At 42.6% G+C, this 21,263-nt stretch overlaps 3 protein-coding genes across 4 annotated transcripts in view; 1 reads left to right on the top strand and 2 right to left on the bottom strand.

The window, feature by feature from the left end:
• Positions 1-1,217: 1,217 nt before the first annotated feature.
• mettl6 (methyltransferase 6, methylcytidine) lies at positions 1,218-5,028 on the bottom strand. The gene is made up of 5 exons (XM_023425467.2): positions 4,439-5,028; positions 3,890-4,024; positions 3,624-3,794; positions 3,191-3,332; positions 1,218-2,859 (listed from the first exon to the last, which is right to left on the bottom strand). The coding sequence occupies exons 1-5, from the start codon at positions 4,739-4,741 to the stop codon at positions 2,705-2,707; spliced, it is 906 nt and encodes a 301-aa protein (XP_023281235.1). The 5' UTR covers positions 4,742-5,028; the 3' UTR covers positions 1,218-2,704.
• A 142-nt stretch (positions 5,029-5,170) lies between these two features.
• eaf1 (ELL associated factor 1) lies at positions 5,171-8,664 on the top strand. The gene is made up of 6 exons (XM_023425491.2): positions 5,171-5,432; positions 6,258-6,352; positions 6,663-6,799; positions 7,007-7,179; positions 7,293-7,514; positions 7,622-8,664. Exons 1-6 carry the CDS (start codon positions 5,330-5,332, stop codon positions 7,669-7,671), a joined length of 780 nt encoding a protein of 259 aa, XP_023281259.1. The 5' UTR covers positions 5,171-5,329; the 3' UTR covers positions 7,672-8,664.
• Positions 8,665-11,299: 2,635 nt separating this feature from the next.
• Positions 11,300-21,263, bottom strand: part of bmper (BMP binding endothelial regulator) — a 31,714-nt gene continuing 21,750 nt past the window's right edge. For both annotated transcript variants that reach the window (XM_087179097.1, XM_023425489.2), the window contains 10 exons: positions 20,434-20,533; positions 19,798-19,907; positions 19,455-19,589; positions 18,726-18,830; positions 15,681-15,726; positions 14,719-14,882; positions 14,270-14,471; positions 13,303-13,645; positions 12,925-13,055; positions 11,300-12,508 (listed from right to left, as the gene is read on the bottom strand). In XM_087179097.1, the coding sequence (XP_087035223.1) occupies positions 12,327-12,508; positions 12,925-13,055; positions 13,303-13,645; positions 14,270-14,471; positions 14,719-14,882; positions 15,681-15,726; positions 18,726-18,830; positions 19,455-19,589; positions 19,798-19,907; positions 20,434-20,533 (1,518 nt within the window). In that variant the 3' untranslated portion in view covers positions 11,300-12,326. The remainder of the gene's footprint in view (positions 12,509-12,924; positions 13,056-13,302; positions 13,646-14,269; positions 14,472-14,718; positions 14,883-15,680; positions 15,727-18,725; positions 18,831-19,454; positions 19,590-19,797; positions 19,908-20,433; positions 20,534-21,263) is intronic.

The following is a 21,263-nucleotide window of genomic DNA, read 5'->3' as shown; positions in this document are numbered from 1 at the left end:
TTGGTTCTCTGCCCAAAGTCAAAATAATACAGTCATTTTGAAATACAATTGTCATGGCACTGGGAAACAAAGCCCTGCACACATTTCTAAAGTGAAGGCTTAAAAAAAAACGAACCATCAAAACCCGGCACACTCACTGTCCGTGTCAAGGTGTGACAAGCCACAATCAAAAAATAAAAAGGCAGCAATGCTGCATCTTGTTGGTAGCACTCAGAGCAGTCTGCTCTCGCTCAGTTTCCTTCCTGCCATTGTTGTTTTCTAAGGGCCGAACAACCCACAAGTGGAGAGGACAAAGCCACATCTGTTAGAGCAGCAGAATTGGCCTAAACTGTGCAACGACCTAAACGGTTCAGCCACAAAAACAGTTTTTTCAAAGCACGCAAGAAGTGATAAAGTCCTCGGTTTATTCGATACAATCGGTTGCTGTGTTATCTCTAATTGTTAACCAAGAAACCATAAGCAAATCACCTGGTTCACCACACATGCTTTGATTACCAACGGTAGGGAAGCAATCATTAATGAGATACCTATCAAGAATAACCTTGAAGGTGTGATTCTATCTCAATGTACTCCTCCCACCGACAGCAACCTACCATGTGCTCTTCATTATAGGAGTGGAGGGCTGCAAAAGCCAGACCACAGGAGAGGAAATGTCGACAGGTGGCGTACAGTTTCGAAATCAAGCTCTAAGTAACACATACAGATAAAAGGGCTGACTGTGTGACACTAAAACTGTGACAAAAGGTGTCAAGTACAGTTCATTTAAACCACTGATCTGAGAGGAATTTGCAGTTTTGCAGGGAGGACTTGCACGAAAGGTTGTGCAGATATTCGAGGTCCTCAGACGAGATAGAAACTTTGGCTGTAGACTTATTTATTATTGTGCCTCTCTAGGCTGCAGGTGAGTAAATGTGCACGTGGCTGAGACACGTTCACGTGTGTTTCTTTTATGCTTGTGCAATTTAACATAACATAGAAGAGATCAGGAAACAGAAATCAATTTCACCTCAGTGACAGTGTAAACAAAGCACTACATCTGTGAAACTAAAAAGAAAGAACTTGATTGATCAGCACACCTGAAAGGGAAATTCACCTTCACAAACTCTCAGCTATCAGATCGGCTGTGACAGTACTGTGCTGAAATGTAAGAACGAACTCAAAGAGTGAGACTGATGCTATTTCAAGTTTGGTCGCACCAAACAAGAGCAACGAGAGCGTTTACATGAAAATGAATCTTTAGTGTCTCTGTGTCAAAACATTTTACAGGAGTTTGTTAAAGAAACTAAATATAAAATAAAAGACAGGTCTTTATCTGTATGACAGACAGATGTTCACACAACCAACACATTTTAAAACAAAGCACTTTTTTAAAAAAAACATTTACTTTAATCAGTGTGATGCTAACTGTTTAATGTCTCCACAAACTAATGCAATCAAATACATATATTGTTAGACTGCATTATATTGGAAAGTGTACTTTACATTTACTTAGGCTGCTGTATTGAACTGCATTAGATTTACAGGCCTCTGTGAGATTTGAAGTATCCTCTGTGATCTCTGATGCAGAGAGAAACCCAACAGGCAGAAATACAACGTTGCGTTTCTGTTTACAAGCTGACAGAAAATGTCTGAGTGTTTATTAGGAAAATAATTTGATTAGGAAATGTGTGTTGTGTCTTTTTTGGGTATTAGTCTCTGAAGTTCAAGTGAAACCACAGATCACCACTTTTGGTCAGTGTTGAATCACACTTTAACACACCAACAACGCCCTCCTCTGGATGACTTGTGTATTGACAAACTAGACAAAATTAGACACTCAAGGATCATTTCATTGTTCCTTATATTGAATATACTGGTCTCTTAATCAGATAAGATTCATCTAACATATCAGTGAAATATTAGCAGCCAGTAGTAAGAAATAAACTGGTCTACCTGTAGACAATGTAAAATAAAAACGACGCTTCCTGTTGTTAAGACACTTGAAAACCACCTAAATGTTTATTTTTAAAAAGGTCAGGATGTTAATGTGCATGAATGTATGATTGTTATCTGCCTCTGTGGTTTATAGCTCAGAATACCTGGACCACAAACCAGAGGTGATACTGTGAGCAAGTTTTCTGAACTATTTTAGACCAAGTGTGAAATGACACACTGCAGTTGTTTTTTCCCCTCACAGTATAGATGGTGAAAACATTTAAAATCATTTACACAAAATTAAAATCCTAAACATCCTTACATGAACTTAATATCATGAGGAATAAGAGAAATGATGCTGGAGGCAACGAAAACACCTGTTTGTTCACAGGAGAAAAAACATTTTGAAGGCAGCTGAGAAAAGTTTGACACAGGCTGTGAAAAGTGAGTTCAGACTGTTCATTATTAATCCAGCTCAAGACTGAACTATCATTCTCCTGTTGGCATGTTTTGGACCAGAAAGTTCATACAGTTCCACATATTTCCATCTATAAGATTCCCGGTACAAGCACCATCTGCAGCTGTTGGTGAAGGAGCAGCTCCGATGTGGTTTAGAAGGTGGTATCATTATTCTGCCTTACCCACCTGCATCGCCCACATGGGCATAAGAATTGAAATCCAGCTGCCATGAGCCTCCTTGGTGACACCATTAGGCCTCCAATTCCCTTCCCAGTCTTATGCTTCTCCACCTCTGGAGATTCATGAGGTGACAGTCAAAGGTTAGATGACATCAGGAGCTCTCTGATTGGCCAGGCTTGGTAAATTTGCTCTGCAGGAACACCCTGGGAACACAGAGCCCCTCCTTCTTGTTGACCGTCTCTCTCAGGACGTAGTCGTTAGTGACACACTGGAAACCCGCCTCCTCAAAGAGCTCGGCCAGGAACTCTGAAAGCAGATGAAAAGAGCAAACTGACACTTTAGAAGAAGGGAACCAACAACCTTTTCGAGAAAGGACAAAATATGGATAAAGGCTCCACAAACGTTCATATTGTAGTTTCATTACAAAGAGCGATATGTCCCACAAGGACTGGCTGAACTGTTGAAGAATTAAAATCAAGAACTTGCATAGAGTTTTTCCTCTATATTACATTCACACAACAAACACAGGGGCAGACAAAGACCCATTAGCTCTTAAAATAAGTGAAAAATAACTTCTCTATTCCATCTATCCATCTATCTATCTATCTATACAAACAAACTAAAGTGATTTACTGACCTTTAGAGAAGAAGTACGACCTGGTTCCGTCTTGGCGTACGTAGAAGTTCTCCCCCAGCTTGCTGCCAGCTTTAAATCGGAGCATGGCGTGGTCGTAGAGGCCATAGTCCCTAAACAGGACGATGCCTCCAGGCTTCAGCACCTTCAAGCCACACGCAAGTGACACCATTACATTCATCTTACATGAAAAATAGCATGGGATGTTACCACCAGACCAGTGTTGTAACTGAAAAGTCCAGCAGCTACATTAAAAACCCTCATGTCAATCAATATATGTATGTACGTTTTTTTCTACACACTAGATTGTGTGTATATTAGGAATGTATATGAATGATTATATATTTTAAAGAGAGGAAAACTCCCAAAGTTAAGAGGAAATAATCAAATCAGATTAAGGAATCCTGCAGCGAGTCTTTCCTGCCTCTGCTCTCACCCTGCTGATGTTCTGCAAAGCCAGCTTCATCTTATCAGGGTGGACGGCCGACAGAACGAAGATGAGAGTGACGACGTCCACGCTGCCCTCCGGCACGTTTGCCGTCAGGTCATCTTGAGTCAAGTCGCACTGGAAGGCACAGCAGCGCTCAGGGCAGTACAGGGGGTTTTGCTGTAAACAGAAAAGTTTTTATTTGTATGATCAAGCGCTGCCTTAACTTGTGGTTAAAAATATGCTCCATAGATACAACTGGATAGATATCGTACCTTGACAAATTCGACAGCTCGTGGTGAGAAGTCACAGGCATAAACGAAGATGTTGAGGTCATCCTCAAGCAGAGGGAAGATGCAGTTTCCCACGCCGCAGCCGGCCTCCAGCAGCACCAGCCTCTGTGACTCAAACTGCAAACCAAGCAGGACAAAGACAGAACTAACAGATGGCCACAATATCAGATCACTTTATTCATGTATAACCCTACCTAAGGAAATACTGACACCTGAGTTTTAAATTTTTACAGTGTCCCTGGTGGGAAACTTTTTTTTTGCCAACTGTGTTTTGAAAAGAGCAAATTGGCAGATTGGCAAAGGTTTTGTTAAAATGCCATATTTTTTGAATGAAGTCTGGTGAAATTTGTCTTGGGTCCCAACACATTAAAAAAAAAACAACCTGTATTTAGGGGCTATTTTAACCAATAAGCATCAAGTTCAGTTACACAACTCATAACTTAACCACATCAAGCAACACACCACGAAAAAACTAAATCCAATTAAAACATTAAAAGAACGTTCCTCTAATTGCTCCACTCTCTTCCTCACCTCTCTGCACGCTTTGAGGTCTTCAAACTCTCTGGTCGTCCAGTGTCTGTCCTTGAAGAAGTTCGTCGTGTTTCTTTTGTAAAACAAGTCCCAGTTTTTCTGAGCTTCTTTCTCAAGCTTCATCTGCTTGAAGCCGGACACCAGAGCCCGCTCCCCGCCGAGTCTGTCCAGCTCCTCCTGACTTAAAACTCTGGCGGTGGAGGTTTTGGTTTGTCCGGGGATTTCATCTTTTGACCCTTCTTCTTCTTCTTGGGATGATGATAGTTTAATATCACCGGGGAAACTTTCATTTGAGAGCGCCATGCTGCTTTTAAAAAACAGAGGTTTTGCTTTCTAACGGTTTCTGTTGGTCGTTAATTTATTGGGAAACAACCATATCATGCGATTGTACTTCAACTTCAGTTACTTAGACGACAAATGGAAGTAAAACTAACCTAATGTTTTAACAAAATTTCCGACTGGCTACATCTTTACACATTTCGCGTCCATCTTGTCCGTCACTTAAATCCATCCGTGTAGCGATTGCAATTAGTTCTTTTTCTTACCGTGAGGCGCCAATATTATCACTACTCGTTGCATAGTGAATGAAAATACAGAACATATTAAGAAAAGTAATTATGTGATTTGATATGTAGTTCATTTGTTCGCAACTTTTATATTTTTATATAAAAAGTGGACTTTCTAACGTCACATTTCACAGCCGGACCGAAAGCGGAAGAGGCGTGGCCGCGTGACGAAAGGGATGTTTTGCTAAATGTTAGCCGCGGCAGGCTAACTTTGTCTCATAGTTGGTATCTGATTTAGACTTCTCTGAAGTTATCGGACACAGCTCGGCCTCCGGGAACACCGCAGATAAATGTGATTTTTAAACGTTTTAAAACAAACGGAGACATGAACGGGAGCACGAATCCGCTGCTGGACAAAGAGGAGCATGTTTTGAAGCTCGGAGAAAGCTTTGAGAAGAGGCCAAAATCTTCCTTTCACACCATCAGATGTGAGTGTGTCAACAAAAAAAAAAAAAAAAAACATTACACATAAACAAAAGAAAACGCGTTAAAAACAGGCGCAGGGTGTTAAACGATCTGTTGTGTGGGATAAGTGCGCTCACATGGACGGGGAGGATGTCTGTTATACAACCTAGCCAATTATGGATGGATAAGTACATTGAGTCATTTGCATAGAAAATCTCGTTACACCCACTGCTCTTAAAGTTTTAAGCAACTTTCACTTCTTATTATAGTTTGCTAATATTTGTTTTAGTAATATTATTACGTACGGGAAGGAGAGAAAGCGCTGCTGCCATTAATACAGGTTAAATACACAAACACGTGTGTTGCTTCCTCACATTTTTACACCATTTACTTACTTAAACGTTGAAGTTGGCTGGTTGTACGCTTTAACCAGGACAAGGTGGTTGTATACATGTTTTTCTTTATTGGCAAATGCATGAATTAAGACTAGTTTGAAATTGAGTATAAAAAAAAATATCAACTCTAAATATTTTGTTCAGATTTTGTGACTCAGTTTTGTTTTGTTTTTGTTGAGTTATTACAAAAAAAATTAATGAGGGACTTGCTGCACACAAAAACTCAGCTCTGACCAACTTGCTCATTAATCAGGAAAACATCACATGTGTGTAAACTGTGTGCAGTTGAATAAAGATAAGTATTGGCAGATTAGGTGCTGAATTTAACAGAATTGTTTGTATATTTAAGGTAATTTAGAAACCATTTATTACATAGTTTCCTCATCAGAGTTTGTTTTCGTCCCTCTCAGTGCACCTTGTGCTCACATTTTTCTAAAAATGTTTCTTTTGCAGATGACTTCAAACCAGCATCTATCGACACGAGCTGTGAGGGAGAGCTACAAGTTGGGAAAGGAGATGAAGTTACCATAACGTTACCTCACATTCCGGTAAAACTGCTGAACTGCACTGCAGCCTACCGTCTGTTTATCTGACCCAAACAATGAGGATATGTGAATGTTTGGAAAACCATTATGTGCAGTATCTAGTAAGGTACAAATATAGATAAGTAAAGAGATATGAAATTAATAGAACTGAGTTTGACTTTGTGTCACCTGAGCTGATTTGGTAGCAGTGAAAATAAGAGGTCGGCTGGTTAACGTCAATCAAGACTGGCTCATTTATAATAGAATAATTCATTCTGATAATTTAAAAGAAAACATAGATGGAACATATTTAGATGAACCGTTGTTCTTTCAGGGCTCAACGCCTCCCATGACGGTGTTCAAAGGAAACAAGCGGCCTTACCAGAAGGACTGTGTGCTCATCATTAACCACGACACTGGGGAATTCGTACTGGAGAAGCTGAGCAGCAGCATCCAGGTCAAGAAAACCAGGTGAGACGTCAAAGCAGTTCACGCCAGTGATTAGATTTGGTGCAATAACTTATTTTTAATGACATAAACATGCTTTTTTTCTTCATTGTTTTCAAATCTCCAGGAAGGATTTTACAGCGTTTAAGCTCCAGATAAATCAAGAGATATTTGTAGAGACACAAAGGACTAATAGTGTGTATATCTGCTGCGTGTGAATGTGTGTTTCAGGGCAGAGGGCAGCAGTAAGATCCAGGCCCGAATCGAACAGCAGTCGGTCCGGTCCAGCCAGCCCAGCTCTCAGTTCCGGGCCCCCACCAAGCCCGGGGCCGGAGTCAAGACATCCCCTTCCCCTTCGAAGGATAACCCCTCCCCAGAGCCCCAGCTCGACGACATCAAAAGAGGTGAGCGAACTCTATCCTGCCTTAAATCATAACACGTGGAAGGATGAAGTCGGGTTTTCACTGATAATTGGAAATAAATCAACACTGGGAAGATAAAACTTTAATGTTGGCAGAGCTGCGAGCGGAGGTGGAGGTGATAGAGCAGATGAGCAGCAGCGGCAGCAGCAGCTCCTCTGACTCGGCCAGCGCCTCGGGGAGCGGCGACGACAGCAGCAGCAGCGACGGCGAGCACGACGCCCCCCGACCGCTCAGTCAGACCTCCCCCAACCGCCACCCCATGGCCAACGGAGGAGCCGACCGGCAGCAGGGCAACAACCAGCTCATGAACACGCTCAGTGAGTATCTCAGGGTTTAAGGTGACAGGAAGCTGGAGTTTATCTTTTAGAACTTATTTTTTAATAAATAATTTATTTTATATTAAGAATCTTCCTCTTCCTCGCAGGAAACGACCTCCAGCTCAGCGAATCAGGCAGCGACAGCGATGACGACTGACTTCTGCGCTGGTCAGTCTCTCTCTCTGCCCACACTCCTCTTCCTCCTTTCTGCCTGGTTCACTTGTTCCTTTGCTGTGGTAGCTGACCCCAGCTGTATATCTTGGGTTGACTGTATTTTTTTTTTTTTATCTTTATTATTTTAGTATATCCTTAAAGCTGGCCAGCCTGGAACTTTAAGAGTGAATTTTTATTAGATGTATATTTTGTTTTGTATAGCAAAACTCTAGGAAAAAGAAACTTTTACTTGAGAGGTTTGGAAGATTATATATTAGAGTGCACATACATATTTTCTGTACTTAGAGCAGCTAGTTTTACCTACTTGTATCATCTGTTTTTGTTGGGGTTTCGTCTCTGTGTCGGGACGAGGAAGAGGTCGGCTCGATATATCGCGGCTCGGTCTCTCCCCTCGTCGCGTCGTTTGTCAGAGAAGGTTGTGGGAATCGTCTCCACGTCGTGCTGCCGGCGAATGAGCAACAAGTCGAGGAAAAAAAAAAAAACTCCCATTGTGCAGCAGTGTTTCTTTTTTTGTGGTTTGAAACTGTTTGCTGCTCATTTTAGAAATTAATCTTGAAAAGGTTGTGACTAACTATCAACCTAATGTCAGATGACCTTCATTAAAGGACAAGGCTGCTGATTATATTTTCCTTATTGTCAATGAATCTCATGAAAACACCAGAACCAACAATGTGCTAGTGTCCCGGTACTGATCGCCTTCTCTGCCCTGAGCTCACTGATTCCTACTGAAAATGTAAATCTTTAAAAATCGGATCACAAGGATAAAGATCGATACAGTGACTTCCTGAAACAGACAAAAGTTACTCAAACACACAGGAGGAAATAGTGCATCTGTTGAGGGACTATTTCCAGCAGCGGATTAATCCACATTTGATGTTTTAGTGCGTATTTGAGGCAGCAGGATGGTGGATTGTGTGTGTGTGTGTGTGTGTGTGTGTGTGTGTGTGTGTGTGTGTGTGTGTGTGTGTGTGTGTGTGATGCACACAGCGCTCGTTAATTGAGTCAATTGAGTGCTGTTTTTGGTTTTTAATGAGATTTATTGACAAAGAGGAAAATATAGAATAACTTTAATTAAACAGTTCATCTACTTGTAGAAATTAACTGTCATGTTGCTGCTCTGTTCTGATTTCATTCTCATGCGAGTTGAGTTCAAACTTGTCTTGTTTAGTGACGTAACTTTAAAGTGAATTTGAAGTTTAGATGGTTGATATTTAGGACCACATAGTACAACAGCTACACTTTGGAGTCGAGATGCAGGTGTTTAAATCTGCGCCGAGTGATTGTTTTTACCACTAGGGGGCAGAAGATTAGCAAACAGTTGAACTGAAGTCCAGTGCTCAGCCTCCTCTCACCTCCGAGAGAGAAACATCTGCCTCTTTTAGCTGCTTCACTTTCCTCACCAGCTTCTCATCGCGGTGCTGGACAAACTACATTCTTCCTTATCTAAGCTTGGAAACAGCTGCTCCAGCTGCTGATGAGAAACTCAAACACACTCTTGTCTGTTTGTAAAACAATGAGAATGTCTGAATGTACGTTTCCCCGCTCTGCGTCTAACAGAGGAGGACTTATTGAGGTGGTATTTAGACGATGGAGATCTTTAAAGCCGTCATTACTTTCATCCTCTCGCTCATCTGATCAATCAACTATCACAACAGAATCCAGCTGACTCACAGTGTGACCAGTAACAGTATCATAGCAACGCCTCAGAGGATTACTGATGTTATTAAATCAGTCATTAATCAGTTAAAGTTAATCCGATAATTAATCAGTTAATGGCTTTTATCAAAGTTAAAAAGGGAAAACTAATTTCCTCCAAAGAGCTTTATTTTCCTGTAATATTTTTGCAAAATGGCCGCTGCTCATTCGAAGCTCGTCGTATCAGTCGTGTCGTTTTATTCCAACAGAGAATCTTATTTTTGATCCAGACTTTTCATATTAACACCTACACCACGGTACCATTCCACGCCTTACAGCATTTCAGCTCGGAAATGAAGGTGAATGTGTCGCTTTCTGAAAAATGCCAAAGAGCCGCGTCACGTGCGGAGAGCAGGAACGTCAGCGGTGTCACAGAGTCACTGTGTTATTGTGTTTTTCTTTTCTTTTGTTGCTTTTATCTGAGACTGTCTGTGTCGTGCTTATGAACCAGTGAAGTCGGTGATTGTTTCCCTTTCATCTGCTGGAGCCGGTGGTGTTGGTGAAAATCATTTGGTTTTGGTCGTACTGTATATTATTGTTAATGCAGTCAGAAACACGCAGCTGAAGAGTTTCACTGCAAAATAACCAATGAAAAAAAAAAAGGGTTAAACCCTGAATCGTGCTCATTTCCAGGAGATGGTAAAAAGTTTTGGGAATTATGGGTTGAGGGATGTTCTCTCCTTATTAATTAGACAGCCAATCTGTTGTTAAGAGACCAATAAAAGAAGTCTTAAGTTTATTTGTTTTAATTTTGTATGATGAAGGAGAACGAAGAGCTACTGGAAAATACAGGCACACGCCGGCCATCATAGAAATATTATTGGTTCTGGAAGAAGTCAATCAATCTGCCTTTTTTTTTTCCCCAGTTGTATTTCCCATGAGTCTGAGGAGCCTGAATGGTTCAGTTTGAATCAATACAGCCGCCCACACAGACTCACACAGCTACTGTTCCCTGTTCAGGCTGACACTCTCCACTCTGTGGGGAGCTGCGAATTCAATTGACATTTCACTTATGATTCATCAGCCTCACAGTATTTGCAGGTTTCTTAGCTGAAAGTAGAGCACCAGTGTAGTGCGCCATTCACCTACTATTTTCATATGCGGGAACTTTTAACTTTACACTCAAATAGAATGTCAGACAGTAAATACAGTGCGATATATCTTTATCAATCATTAATACCCGCATCATTAATTGGATCTGCTCCTAATAAATGTTTGCTTACACGAAAATTAATTAATTGTCACGTGAATTTTGGAATGAAACTCCTCAGCTACCGTGATGAGCGTACGTGTCGAGCGCGGTTTAGCATCACGCAGGATGTAACCGGAGCTGTCGGTGTTTTATATCGTAGCCGTGTTTCTCAAAAAGTGTCTTCAGGTGAAGTTCAGCTTTGCTTCATTAATGCACAGAACAGAACAGAGATGATTGTACGTTATCAAGTGACACAAGTCACTGACAAAAAAACACACAGTATGAAAAACTGTAACCGTCTTCAGATATCCTGCTTCTCAGATTACCAGTTACTGTCAAAGTATTTCTTCTTTTATGTGAGAACTGAATCGTCCGCCAGATGTGGATGATTAGTTTCTCCACCAACGAGTCGACCACTGAGGCAGGTGGACGTTCTCCTGTCTGATGGACTCTGTTGTATTTTGGTGCTTTAGTTGTAATGTTTTTGTTTTAGTGATTCATTTATGTGAGATATGTTTGTACAAATTTGAAGTGTATTAAAAGTGTGCAAATGTATTTAAAACGGTCTTAACCCTTTTATTGTGAAAATCTTTTCTTATGACCATTGAGCCTGGGAAATCATCAACATTGTTGTGGGGATTTGAACCAGCAACCTTCAGGTCGGGCGTTCTCCTCCTCCAACAAGGTATTTGAGACTGTAAGAAGTAAAGACAGCAGTCCACAGTCGACTTCCAAGAAAGATTATATTGCTGGTCTTAAATAATTATTGTCAAGTGAAACATACGCTTAGATGAACACCTTCAGTTTGATACTAACCACGACAACCTGTACACTGGAGCACAACACAATACAGTACTTTTTTCCCTGCGATGGTGCAACGACTGAGTCACATTTGGGCATTTCTCTTCAAACAGTAACACAAAAGTACACTACAAATACATAAATAGCTTTTGTTTCCCTTTAGATCATTTATAACTCAATTATATTCATGATTCTGGCTCTTTGCTACAACGTCTCATTTGACAGATATATAAATTAACAACATCAACAACAAATAATAATAATAATAATAATAATAATAATAATTAGAACAATAATAATATAAAAGCTGTCTGTCTTTCATATAAATCTGGTTAGCTTACAGTATGAAATGATGGAATAGGGGATCACAAGGACAGTTTGATATGATGCATCAGTTTCTCTGCTATCTCTCATGCAGATGCTCGGTTTCCCACTGTGGAGTGTCTGTGAGAGAAACTCGGGCGCCATGTTGGCTCTGACGGGAGTCCACTGGCCCCGTTTGTTTCCTGAGGGTCCGCGGCAGCGTGTCGAACTTTTCCTCAGATACCGGAGAGTGTAAAACCTCCAAACAGGGCCCCTGAGTTCCCTCTCAGGAGCCGAGTTCTTCCTCTACGAATCTGAAATTGGCGCCCCCCTGTGGCGGCGACTGGTATTGTAACAGTACATGATATTGCAAGAGGCACAAGAAAGTTCAGAAGCTGAATGCAGCAGCGAGGATCAACCTCCCATCCCACAAAGTTTCCCTTCGGTCCATTCCTTCGCCGAGGCGTCGCTGCAGCAACGCTTCCTCGCTAAGATATGGACCCTGAGTGCCTCGTGGCATCTGATCCGTCGACCTCAGACCCTTTAGTGTCCTCCCAAACTCTTCTTCTCGGCAAGTTTGGCCCTTTTTTTAATTTGTGAAACTAAACGACCCTCCCACCTCTCCCCTCCCACCCGAGTCACAAGGGTCACCGCCCGGGGCAGGATATGGGTTTGATGCAGCGTCCCTGGAACAGCACCAGGTTGGCGGGACAGTGGCAGCCGGCCACGCAGGGCTTGTGGCACGGTCCGATCTCGTTCCAGTTGTCGCAGGTTTTGGTGCAGCCCGGGCCGCAGGTGTCGTACACGGCGCCGTGTTTACACTGGGTGGCTGATGGAGGGAAGAGAAAATTTCACTTCATGTATAAAGTAAATCAGCCGTCACTAAGCTTTGGCTTCTTCTGGTTCCTAAAAACAAAGTGTGATTTATTTTCTTTCAAGGGGAGTTTCAGGATTGTAAATCATCCAGATTCATGTCAGACCTGTATTATCATGAGTTCACCTAAACTATTAATATAATTAATCATTTTTGATCTGAATTTATTTAGAGGCTGATTTTGCTGGATAGAGATTCGATGTCACATCCTGAACAGACGTCAGCTGCAGCCACGTTCATGTTGAAGGACGAAACTGATCTTAGTTAAAACCACAGTGAACAAAACTTCAGATTAAACAAGTTATCCATCGGTCTGTGAGATCATTTTAAATCACATGTGATTTGATTGGGTCTCGGGCGCCGTGACTCACCCATACAGGCAGTGTCGGGCCTCCAGACGACGGGTACTCCCTCTCTCTCGCAGGCTCGGCTGTAGGCGATGAAGGATTCGCAGTAGCAGTTTTTATGGACCGGACACTCACACATGTCTGTCACACACGACCTGCGGAGAGCAAGATTAGTTAGTTATAGTTAGTTTATATTAACAGGATTATTCAGAACCACAGGTAAAATACACTCATGTACATCTTTGGTGAAATCTAGATGAGTTTATGTGGTGAAGACAGATGTGTTTTTCTTCATACATACAGCACGGTGTGGTTACAGTCAGGCAGGGGTAGGGTTAAAGTAAGTGGTTATTTATTATGTGGGTTGTTGTGTCATCGTTTTGGTGTCGGCTCCGGCCTCACCTGTAGAAAGGGGCGAAGTCGACCACGCGGTGGCACTTCTGAAACTCCCACGACTTGATCTTCTGACACTCCCGGTGAGCGCGGAACTTGACCTTGACGCTGCCCGGACACAGGAAGGGCGTCGGCCGGCGAGGCGGGGGCTGCTGGGAGCACACCTCGTTTCCCTCCACCCGCCACGACTCGGCGAACTCGTCCACGTCGAACTTGAACTGGCCGTCGCCTCCCATGGTGTCGTCGCGCTTGTGGCCGTTGTAGTTGCCGCAGAGGCCGCAGAGGCGTCCGCGCAGGTGGGGGGCCGCCACGACCTCCACGAAACTGTCACCGTCCCACGTGATCTCCAGACCTGCAGGTGGAGGGAGGGAAAACTACATGTTCAAGACTGGAAGTAAATTCCTTTAGACAAAACTTCTCTACTCAACAGAACAAACAGGGAAATTAATTTTATACTTTTTAAAAGTCAAAGTTGAAACTTTATTCTCGACCACAGTCACAGTATTAACTCAAGGTCCATTTACTAGCTTTTGCCATAGCTTTCAACCACATGGACTTCATCAGCAAACAGACTGTGCTCAGTTGTGAATGAAATTGATTGAAAAGGCCAGTAAGTTGAGCTTGAGTTGACATTATTTTGCAGCAGCTGCAGTTTAGAGTGTAATGTGAATAATTACACACTATTTCACAGTTAAAATTCATTAGGTTTACACTTGATTTCTGCTTTATATGTTAATTGAAAAGTACAAACTCTATAATTATTTATTATAATCCACGCAAAAGGCTGCAACACTGTGGCCTAATGACACTAATAAGTGTCTATATATTGATTATGAGTCACAACGACAGTTTAAATCTTTGTCAGTTTAACATAACTGTGGTTTGTAGCTGTTTGCACTGAAATTTGAACAATTGTTCCCGCTTCATGTCACACTGATGAGGACGGCTTCATATTTTCATTATAGCGTGTGTTGACCTGCGATGGTGGTGAGTTTGAGCAGATATCCGTCCAGGTCGATGTGCACGCCGGGGCCGTGGTAGGGCAGGGCGATGCGGGTGCCGTTCCTCCGGACCGTCAGGTGCTGGTGCAGGCTGAGGATCAAACCCCCCAGCCTCACCTCCACCGACTGAGTCCAGGAGAAGGAGCGGGTCCGCCGGGCGTCGTTCTTCACCAACACCTGGGAGGAGAGAAGTGACGGAGAGTGAAGGTGAAGTTCTCTCAGAGATGTTCCTGTTATTTAAACAGCAGTTTTTTTGGCTTTTCACAGAAGGATTTCACATGTTGAGGTTTAGCGTTACACAGCAGGCTCTTGTCTGCGTTTTAAAAGCAGGGGAACTCAGACAGCAAATAAAACTGACGTCAAAACGTCGGCGTGTTTGTTCAGAGGCGGTAAAATGTCCCACGAACGTAAACTCCCTCCGTACCGTGAAGCTGGAGTCTGGGCTGTTGATGTTATTTCCTGGACTTCCGGTGGGGACTCCGCCACAGTCGCGAGTCAGAACGTACTGACACGTTCCCTGAAAGTTAAAGGTTCTGCCATCGAAGGTGTTGTAGTGAGGGTCCCCAAACACTGTGCACACACCTGACTCTGCAGAGGGCGGGAGGGAGAGAGAGAGAGGGAGAGAGAGAGAGATGGAGTAAGTGTTGAAATCTGTGGGAAAGAACGACCAAAAGAAGCAGAAATAACTTTTGGAAAAAGAGGCTGTTGGAACTTAAATGGTTTAAAATCCCAGCAGTGGGACAGCAGCAGGTCTCTGTCTCTGTCCCAAAACAACCCAAAATGTAAAGTTTAAAAAAGGAAACTCCACGTTGATGCCTGACAGCCAGCAGCAGATGGATCATTTATCATAAATGTTGAAATATGTGGCACTAATCTGACCTGACTCTGAAGTGGGAATGGGATCTGTGGTGTGGTAAAACTTCTGTTTTACCAACTGAACTGAACTCAGCTTTATGAAGAAGCGAGGTTACAAAGTCTTTGAAGTCCTGAAATGGTACATTTACAGACATTTTGGGGATTTTTGTTGCAGTTCGCAGCCAAAAAACCAAAGTAAAATGACCCGAGGGCAAACCACAGTCTGGACCGAAGCTCGTGGGAAACACTCCGATGAAGCTGCAGCGGCTGCAGTGAGATTTGCTTCCACTGCCTTTCAGAAGCCAATTCATAGTTTCTGCCTTTTTTTGTGACTGTCTTCCTACACACCACTGAGTAGAAATAATCAATAACCAATTTCACAGCCACACCAGAACAAAATCTCATCTACAAACAGAATTGCTTGATTATATTAAGATATTTTAAGGCCTCAAATTCAAGACTGTCATCGTTAAAGACACATGAACACTCTGGAGGACGAGGATGCTGGAGGGCCGAGGGGGACTTACTCACTTTCAGTGCAAACCGGACAGCAGCCGGTTCTGTTCAGGATCTTATTCTGCAGAGAGACAAAGCACAGACGCTCAGTGTTAGGACACTCTCACAGGGATGAGACGGCTGCAGGACAGATGACAGAACACCTGATTACAGCAAGAGACAAGAAATGTTGACAAAATGCATCACAGGCCCAACAGAGATTTCAGCTGTTGAACTATTCCAGCCACTGGAACAGTTTCTATTTATATGCGCTTCATTTTCTCTGGTTGATGTCCGCCGGCGATCAGCCACATTTCGGAGACAGTTAAACAGTTAAACTGACATTTTTTCCACCTGTTGTTGCTGACTCAGGTAACAGTTCTGTTCTCATGCTGTCGCTCACGCAGATGGAAAAAGAAATTTAATGAAAGAGAGAAACGGAGGAAAAAGTTCCCGTTGTGACAAGCTCACAGTCGAACCAGGACGACCACAAAGACACCGATACTCCGACTTCAACTGCTGAACTCTGTCTGTGTAACACGACCCTCTGTGTGTGTGTGTGTGTGTGTGTGTGTGTGTGTGTGTGTGTGTGTACAGTATGTTTCAACTTCCATTAGAAGTGCAGCAGATCAGAGGACCCTTTCACACACCTACTTTTTGTTGCCTGAGGGAAGCCCTTCACTGGCACACACACACACACACACACACACACACACACACACACACACACATATATATAACCCGTCTGTCATCACATACAGACGTTCTCCATACACGCCATACACACTCCAGAGTCCTAACCTCTGCACAAAGGGCACTCTCTCTCTTTGAAGGGGGCTGCCTTTTGACAGGCCGAGGAGACACACACACACACACACACACACACACACACACACACGGTGACAGAGATTGGTTTTCAGGGGCCTAAATATAGGGAACCTCTTCTTTGCTGTCACTCAAACGTCACGCAGACAAAAGGCTATTCGCAGACACACTGTCTCCGAATCGACGCACACACACTCTGCCGACCTGCCGCTGACCGCAGGATGACGGCATGGGAGAGTGTGTGTGTGTGTGTGTGTGTTTGGGTGAGATAGGCTGCGGTGACCTCTGTATGAGAGAGTCACTCTCATAACTGGGGACAGGTGTGTGATGCCTGAGACCAGAGTTCATCTCATCTTCAGACTCCTCCAGGACTTTATTCACAGATTTAAATAATAAAATGAACGATGGTTCGGTTCAAGTGTCCCAGTGAAACATGACGGTTTGACAAATGTAAACATCTTTCATTTTATTTCTTATATTTACACCTACACTTGTCCTACTGTGATGTGTCAAAATGTCTTCAGTGACTCAAACTTTAACACGTCAATTTACTTCACAGGTTCACCCATTTAACTCTTAAGTGTATTAAAATAGAAAATTTAAAAAAAATTAAAAGTTTATAAAACCTAAAAGGTGGGAAACCAGGGGCGTGACTCCCACAGGTTTATATAATGTGTCAGTCAGACCAGGTGAGCTGAATTCTCCTGACGACCCAGCAGGTAGAGTCCAGTCCACACACCTCACACCTGCATGTGTGTTCATCAGTGCGACTGTTCTGAGACACGTTGTGTTAATTAGTGAGCTTTAACTTTGTCGTTCAGCTTTAGAGGCTGTTTCCACCTGGATTTCCTGAAATGTTGAACTACGCTTTTAATTTGAAAACGATAAAACACCATTGTCGTGATTCATGTTTTTATCTAATCTAAAATGTCTATAAAGACTGAAGATGTTAAAATCTGAAGGACAGTTAATGCTTTATTCTACTGTTGCTGAAAATTACAAGTTTTTCATGAGCTACAGACGAAGTTTAAAAGTATTTCAGAAAAGAGAAAATAAAACGATTTAATGCTAAAATCTGACTCCAACAAGTTAAACAGGCAAGTTGTTGTCATGACATCAACTCCACAGCTAACCTTTTATATGTTGTTTATATAAAATATTATTATAATACTACATCTATAGGCTATATGTGAAACAAGAGGTTTTCACAGGAGACAGAGCTGAGAGCAGACCACCTACATCACCCTGCAGTCGCCTGCTCTGACCACAAACAACAGGTGAGGGCTTGTTGTAACTGCTGGAAGCGTGTGAACTTGGACTAACACTGACACTGCCTTTGACTGCGTGACCGCCAGCGGCCGGCGGTATGCGAGGAATCCACTCCATCACCCGGCGGCAGACAGATGACCCCCGGGCGACCTCTGCGACAGGTGAACGCGGCGCAAAAAAACCTTCCTCCTGCCAGCAGTTTCCCAGAGCGTTTGACAGCTAATGTTCCCGTTTCAGCTGCAGTGAAAGACGGCTGATGTGCTGAAACAACAGCTCCCCGTCACACAGGAGAAACCTCACTGTTGTAGGAGAGTCCGGTTTGATACACACTGATCTAACATCTGACTTTCTCCAGTTATATCCAAAGTTGCTTTTGTTTGACTGTTTGTAGCTTGTTGTCGTCTCGTCTCTTTTTAGACTCAACATCTGTATATTTTTAGCTAATTATAGGACATTATCAAGTGTGTTGTTTTTGCTGTTGCTTTTTTGTTTTTAAACTATGTTAAATTGCATCGTCCCCATCAAATAAATAAATAAACTAAAACTAAAAGACATGAACGTGCAAATGACAAGTATCAAAGTCGTCTTGGAAATGCACAAAGAAAAGGATGATAGAAATCATTCTGATTTATGAAAATGTGTAAACATGTAAACAAAAAGATAAATAAAGTTTAAAAAAAAAAAAGAAGTTGTGTCTCTGAGCGTTTTGGTTCACACAGACTGTTTTTTTAGGTGAAAGGGTTAGTTTGAGGGGATGGGTTATGGCAGCTCCGTCAGTAAATCAGGAACAGTGTGGAGGCGTCACGCGTGTGAAGTGAGAAAGACGGAGTTAGTCATGGGCTGTAAAGTGTTCACGCTGAGAGGCAAGAAGCAGAAGAAGAAGAGCGACAGAGAGAGAGAGAGTCGGTGCTGTAGGTCCGACGTCCACCGTGTAAACCCTGCAGATAGAATACAGGCTGCTGATTGGCCGTCGGGCCTGTCACTCACCGAGGGGCAGCTGGTGATTGGTACACAGTGTTTGGGCCGACACTCGATGTTTCCTTTGACACAGGCGCACAGAGTGCAGTTCACTGACGACCACATGTCTCCTTCCTGCAGGAGCAACAGCGTGGTCAGAGCATCATCCAGACGTAGATACACTCATCCATCCATCATCCGTCCATCCTTCATCCATCATCCATCCATCCTTCCATCATTCATCCATCCATCATCCGTCCATCCATTCATCCATCATCTGTCCATCCTTCATCCATTCATCTATCATCCATCCATCCATCCATTCATCCATCATCTGTCCATCCATCATTCATCCATCATTCATCTATCCATCAATCATTCATCCATCCATCATCCATCCATCCATCTTACATACTGTATTTCCACCCCTTCATCATCCATTCATCCACTCATCCATCATTAATTTATCCATCTGCCCATCAATCATCCATTTATGCACCTGTTCATTCTTCCCTCCATCTCTCCATCATCCATCCATCTGAACATCTGTCCTTTTTTCCAGTCATCCTTTCAACCATCTGTCTATCATCCTTCTTTCTTCCATCCATCTGTTTATGTTTGTCCTTTCATCTGTCATTACATTCACCCATTTATCCGTCTGTCCATCCTCCTCCCATTATCCACACACACATTCTGTTCATTTATTCATGTGTCCCTCCATCATCCCTCCGTCCCTCCCTCCTGTGTCTTCTCTCTCACCCTGTAGATCTTGTTCCGGACTCTGCAGTACTTCACCTCCTCCACCTTCACGTAGGACAAACACTCATCACAACACTGGTTGCCCTGGCAACTCCCCGGCCGTGAGCACCGCTTCTTGCACACCACTGTTGAATCCTGGGAAGAAGTAGAAGTAGAAGAAGAAGAAGAAGAAGAAGAAGAAGAAGAAGAAGAAGAAGAAGAAGATGAAGAAGAAGAGAACGGCCGTTCATATTCTCACGTTTTTTTGAACATGTTTTTGATGGAATCAAAAATGGAAATTAATAATTATGGGCTGGACACTGAGTGGATCCAGCTGGTGGCTGCTTCTTATCCAGGCCGGTACCTTGCAGGTGCAGGTGGTGCAGTTGTCGTGAAGGAAGCAAGTGCCGTTCTCATAGACCTCACTGTGGAACAGACAGCTTCCTAAAGACAGATCAAACACCTTCCTCTGACCTGGAGGAGGAAGAGGAGGAGGAGCAGGAGACACAGAGTCAGACATCAGATGCAGGGAGACATTAATGCATTAATACAGTAACATTTTCAGGTTACTTAGCTTGCATGACGTAGACTATTTACATTGTATAAGTGCAAGTTAATGCCCTGCATGAGTCTGGAACAAGCTACTTGTTACATTAATGTCTTAAAGCGTTAGTGTCACTGACTGTAGTGGGAGATTTTCAGAAATATACCAAAAATATTAAAACAATCACAAAAATTTGTAAATAAAGTTGTAATTTTACAAAAGCAAAAGCCATAACATTAGGAGATACATTTGTAATTTGATGAAAAAGGTGTAATAGTTTGAGATAAAGTCATAATTTTATAAGAAAGTAGTGCTGTAAAATGAATACAACAATCATTACTCTTATTTTTTCTCAAACTTTTAACTTTGGTTTCAGAAAACTTTTTTATTATAACATTAAAACTTTAACTCTCCAGACAGGTGACAGGTGAAAAAGACGTGATTACTGGTTTTTACCGAGACATCTGGGACAGCACTGCCCGGGCGGGGTGTGGGTCAGGTGGGCGGGGCAGGAAAGGACAGGACACACCTCCTTCATGCAGAGAGTCCGCCCCCCCTTGGAACAACAACAAAACACAGTTCAAACAACATGCTGATGTTCCTCCACGTTTCTCTTTGTGATTAAGCTCAACCCTCACCAGCCCCTGGAGGAAATTCCTCCTGCATCAAGTGATAAAATAAAACTTCAGTACATTTACATACCGACATGTGTTCACATGTTTTACACAGGCAGGATGTCTGGTGGCTCACGGGCGTCACATTAATTAATTCAACTTTAAACCACAGATATTTGTTTTCATCACCAGTCAGCTCATTGCATCACTCCTCTGGTTTCTGGGAAACACCCACAGGAATGATTCGAGTTCCACTTTTATTCAATTTTAATTAACTGTGACTGAGTGTGCATGTTAACACTGTGGAAATTAAATCAAATCAAACGTATAAATATAATTTTTAGTCTGTTTGGCAGCTTTAATGTGCATGGACTGAAAACCAAATGTAGTGTATTTCTATTACTTATTTCATATGAAGGACTTTGACTTGAATGGTCACAGAGACAAAGGACGCAATAAATAACATACAATATAATAAGTTAATATGTGTTCATTATTTGTGTATCAGCCTGACACTGTATGACCCCTCTGTACGTCTGGATGTGTGTTAACAAGTCTGCAGGTCGCACCAACTAAGTGGCAGCACGTTAATGCTGTAATGTGTTTATGGACGTACCTGTAGGGTTTGTTTGTGTAAGGGGGAGGAGGGGGAGAGAGGGAGGAGGGGTCATA

The sequence above is a fragment of the Seriola lalandi genome, unplaced genomic scaffold (assembly GCF_002814215.2).
Source record: "Seriola lalandi dorsalis isolate HSWRI2012SDOR001 ecotype SW California unplaced genomic scaffold, Sedor1 jcf7180002054782, whole genome shotgun sequence".
NCBI classification, from domain to species: domain Eukaryota; kingdom Metazoa; phylum Chordata; class Actinopteri; order Carangiformes; family Carangidae; genus Seriola; species Seriola lalandi.
The sequence above is the reverse complement of the archived record's forward strand: the minus strand, read 5'-3'. Positions and strand labels throughout refer to the sequence as shown.

Bases quoted from the DNA above. Each gene is read 5' to 3' on its own strand.
- mettl6 (XM_023425467.2), bottom strand. From the start codon at position 4,741: ATGGCGCTCTCAAATGAAAGTTTCCCCGGTGATATTAAACTATCATCA. The intron at 4,025-4,438 runs GTGAGGAAGAGA...CTTGGTTTGCAG, and splicing joins ACCTCAAAGCGTGCAGAGAG to TTTGAGTCACAGAGGCTGGT. The intron at 3,333-3,623 runs GTGAGAGCAGAG...TGTGGCTTGAAG, and splicing joins CTTTGCAGAACATCAGCAGG to GTGCTGAAGCCTGGAGGCAT.
- eaf1 (XM_023425491.2), top strand. From the start codon at position 5,330: ATGAACGGGAGCACGAATCCGCTGCTGGACAAAGAGGAGCATGTTTTG. The intron at 6,800-7,006 runs GTGAGACGTCAA...TGTGTGTTTCAG, and splicing joins ATCCAGGTCAAGAAAACCAG to GGCAGAGGGCAGCAGTAAGA. The intron at 7,180-7,292 runs GTGAGCGAACTC...TAATGTTGGCAG, and splicing joins GCTCGACGACATCAAAAGAG to AGCTGCGAGCGGAGGTGGAG.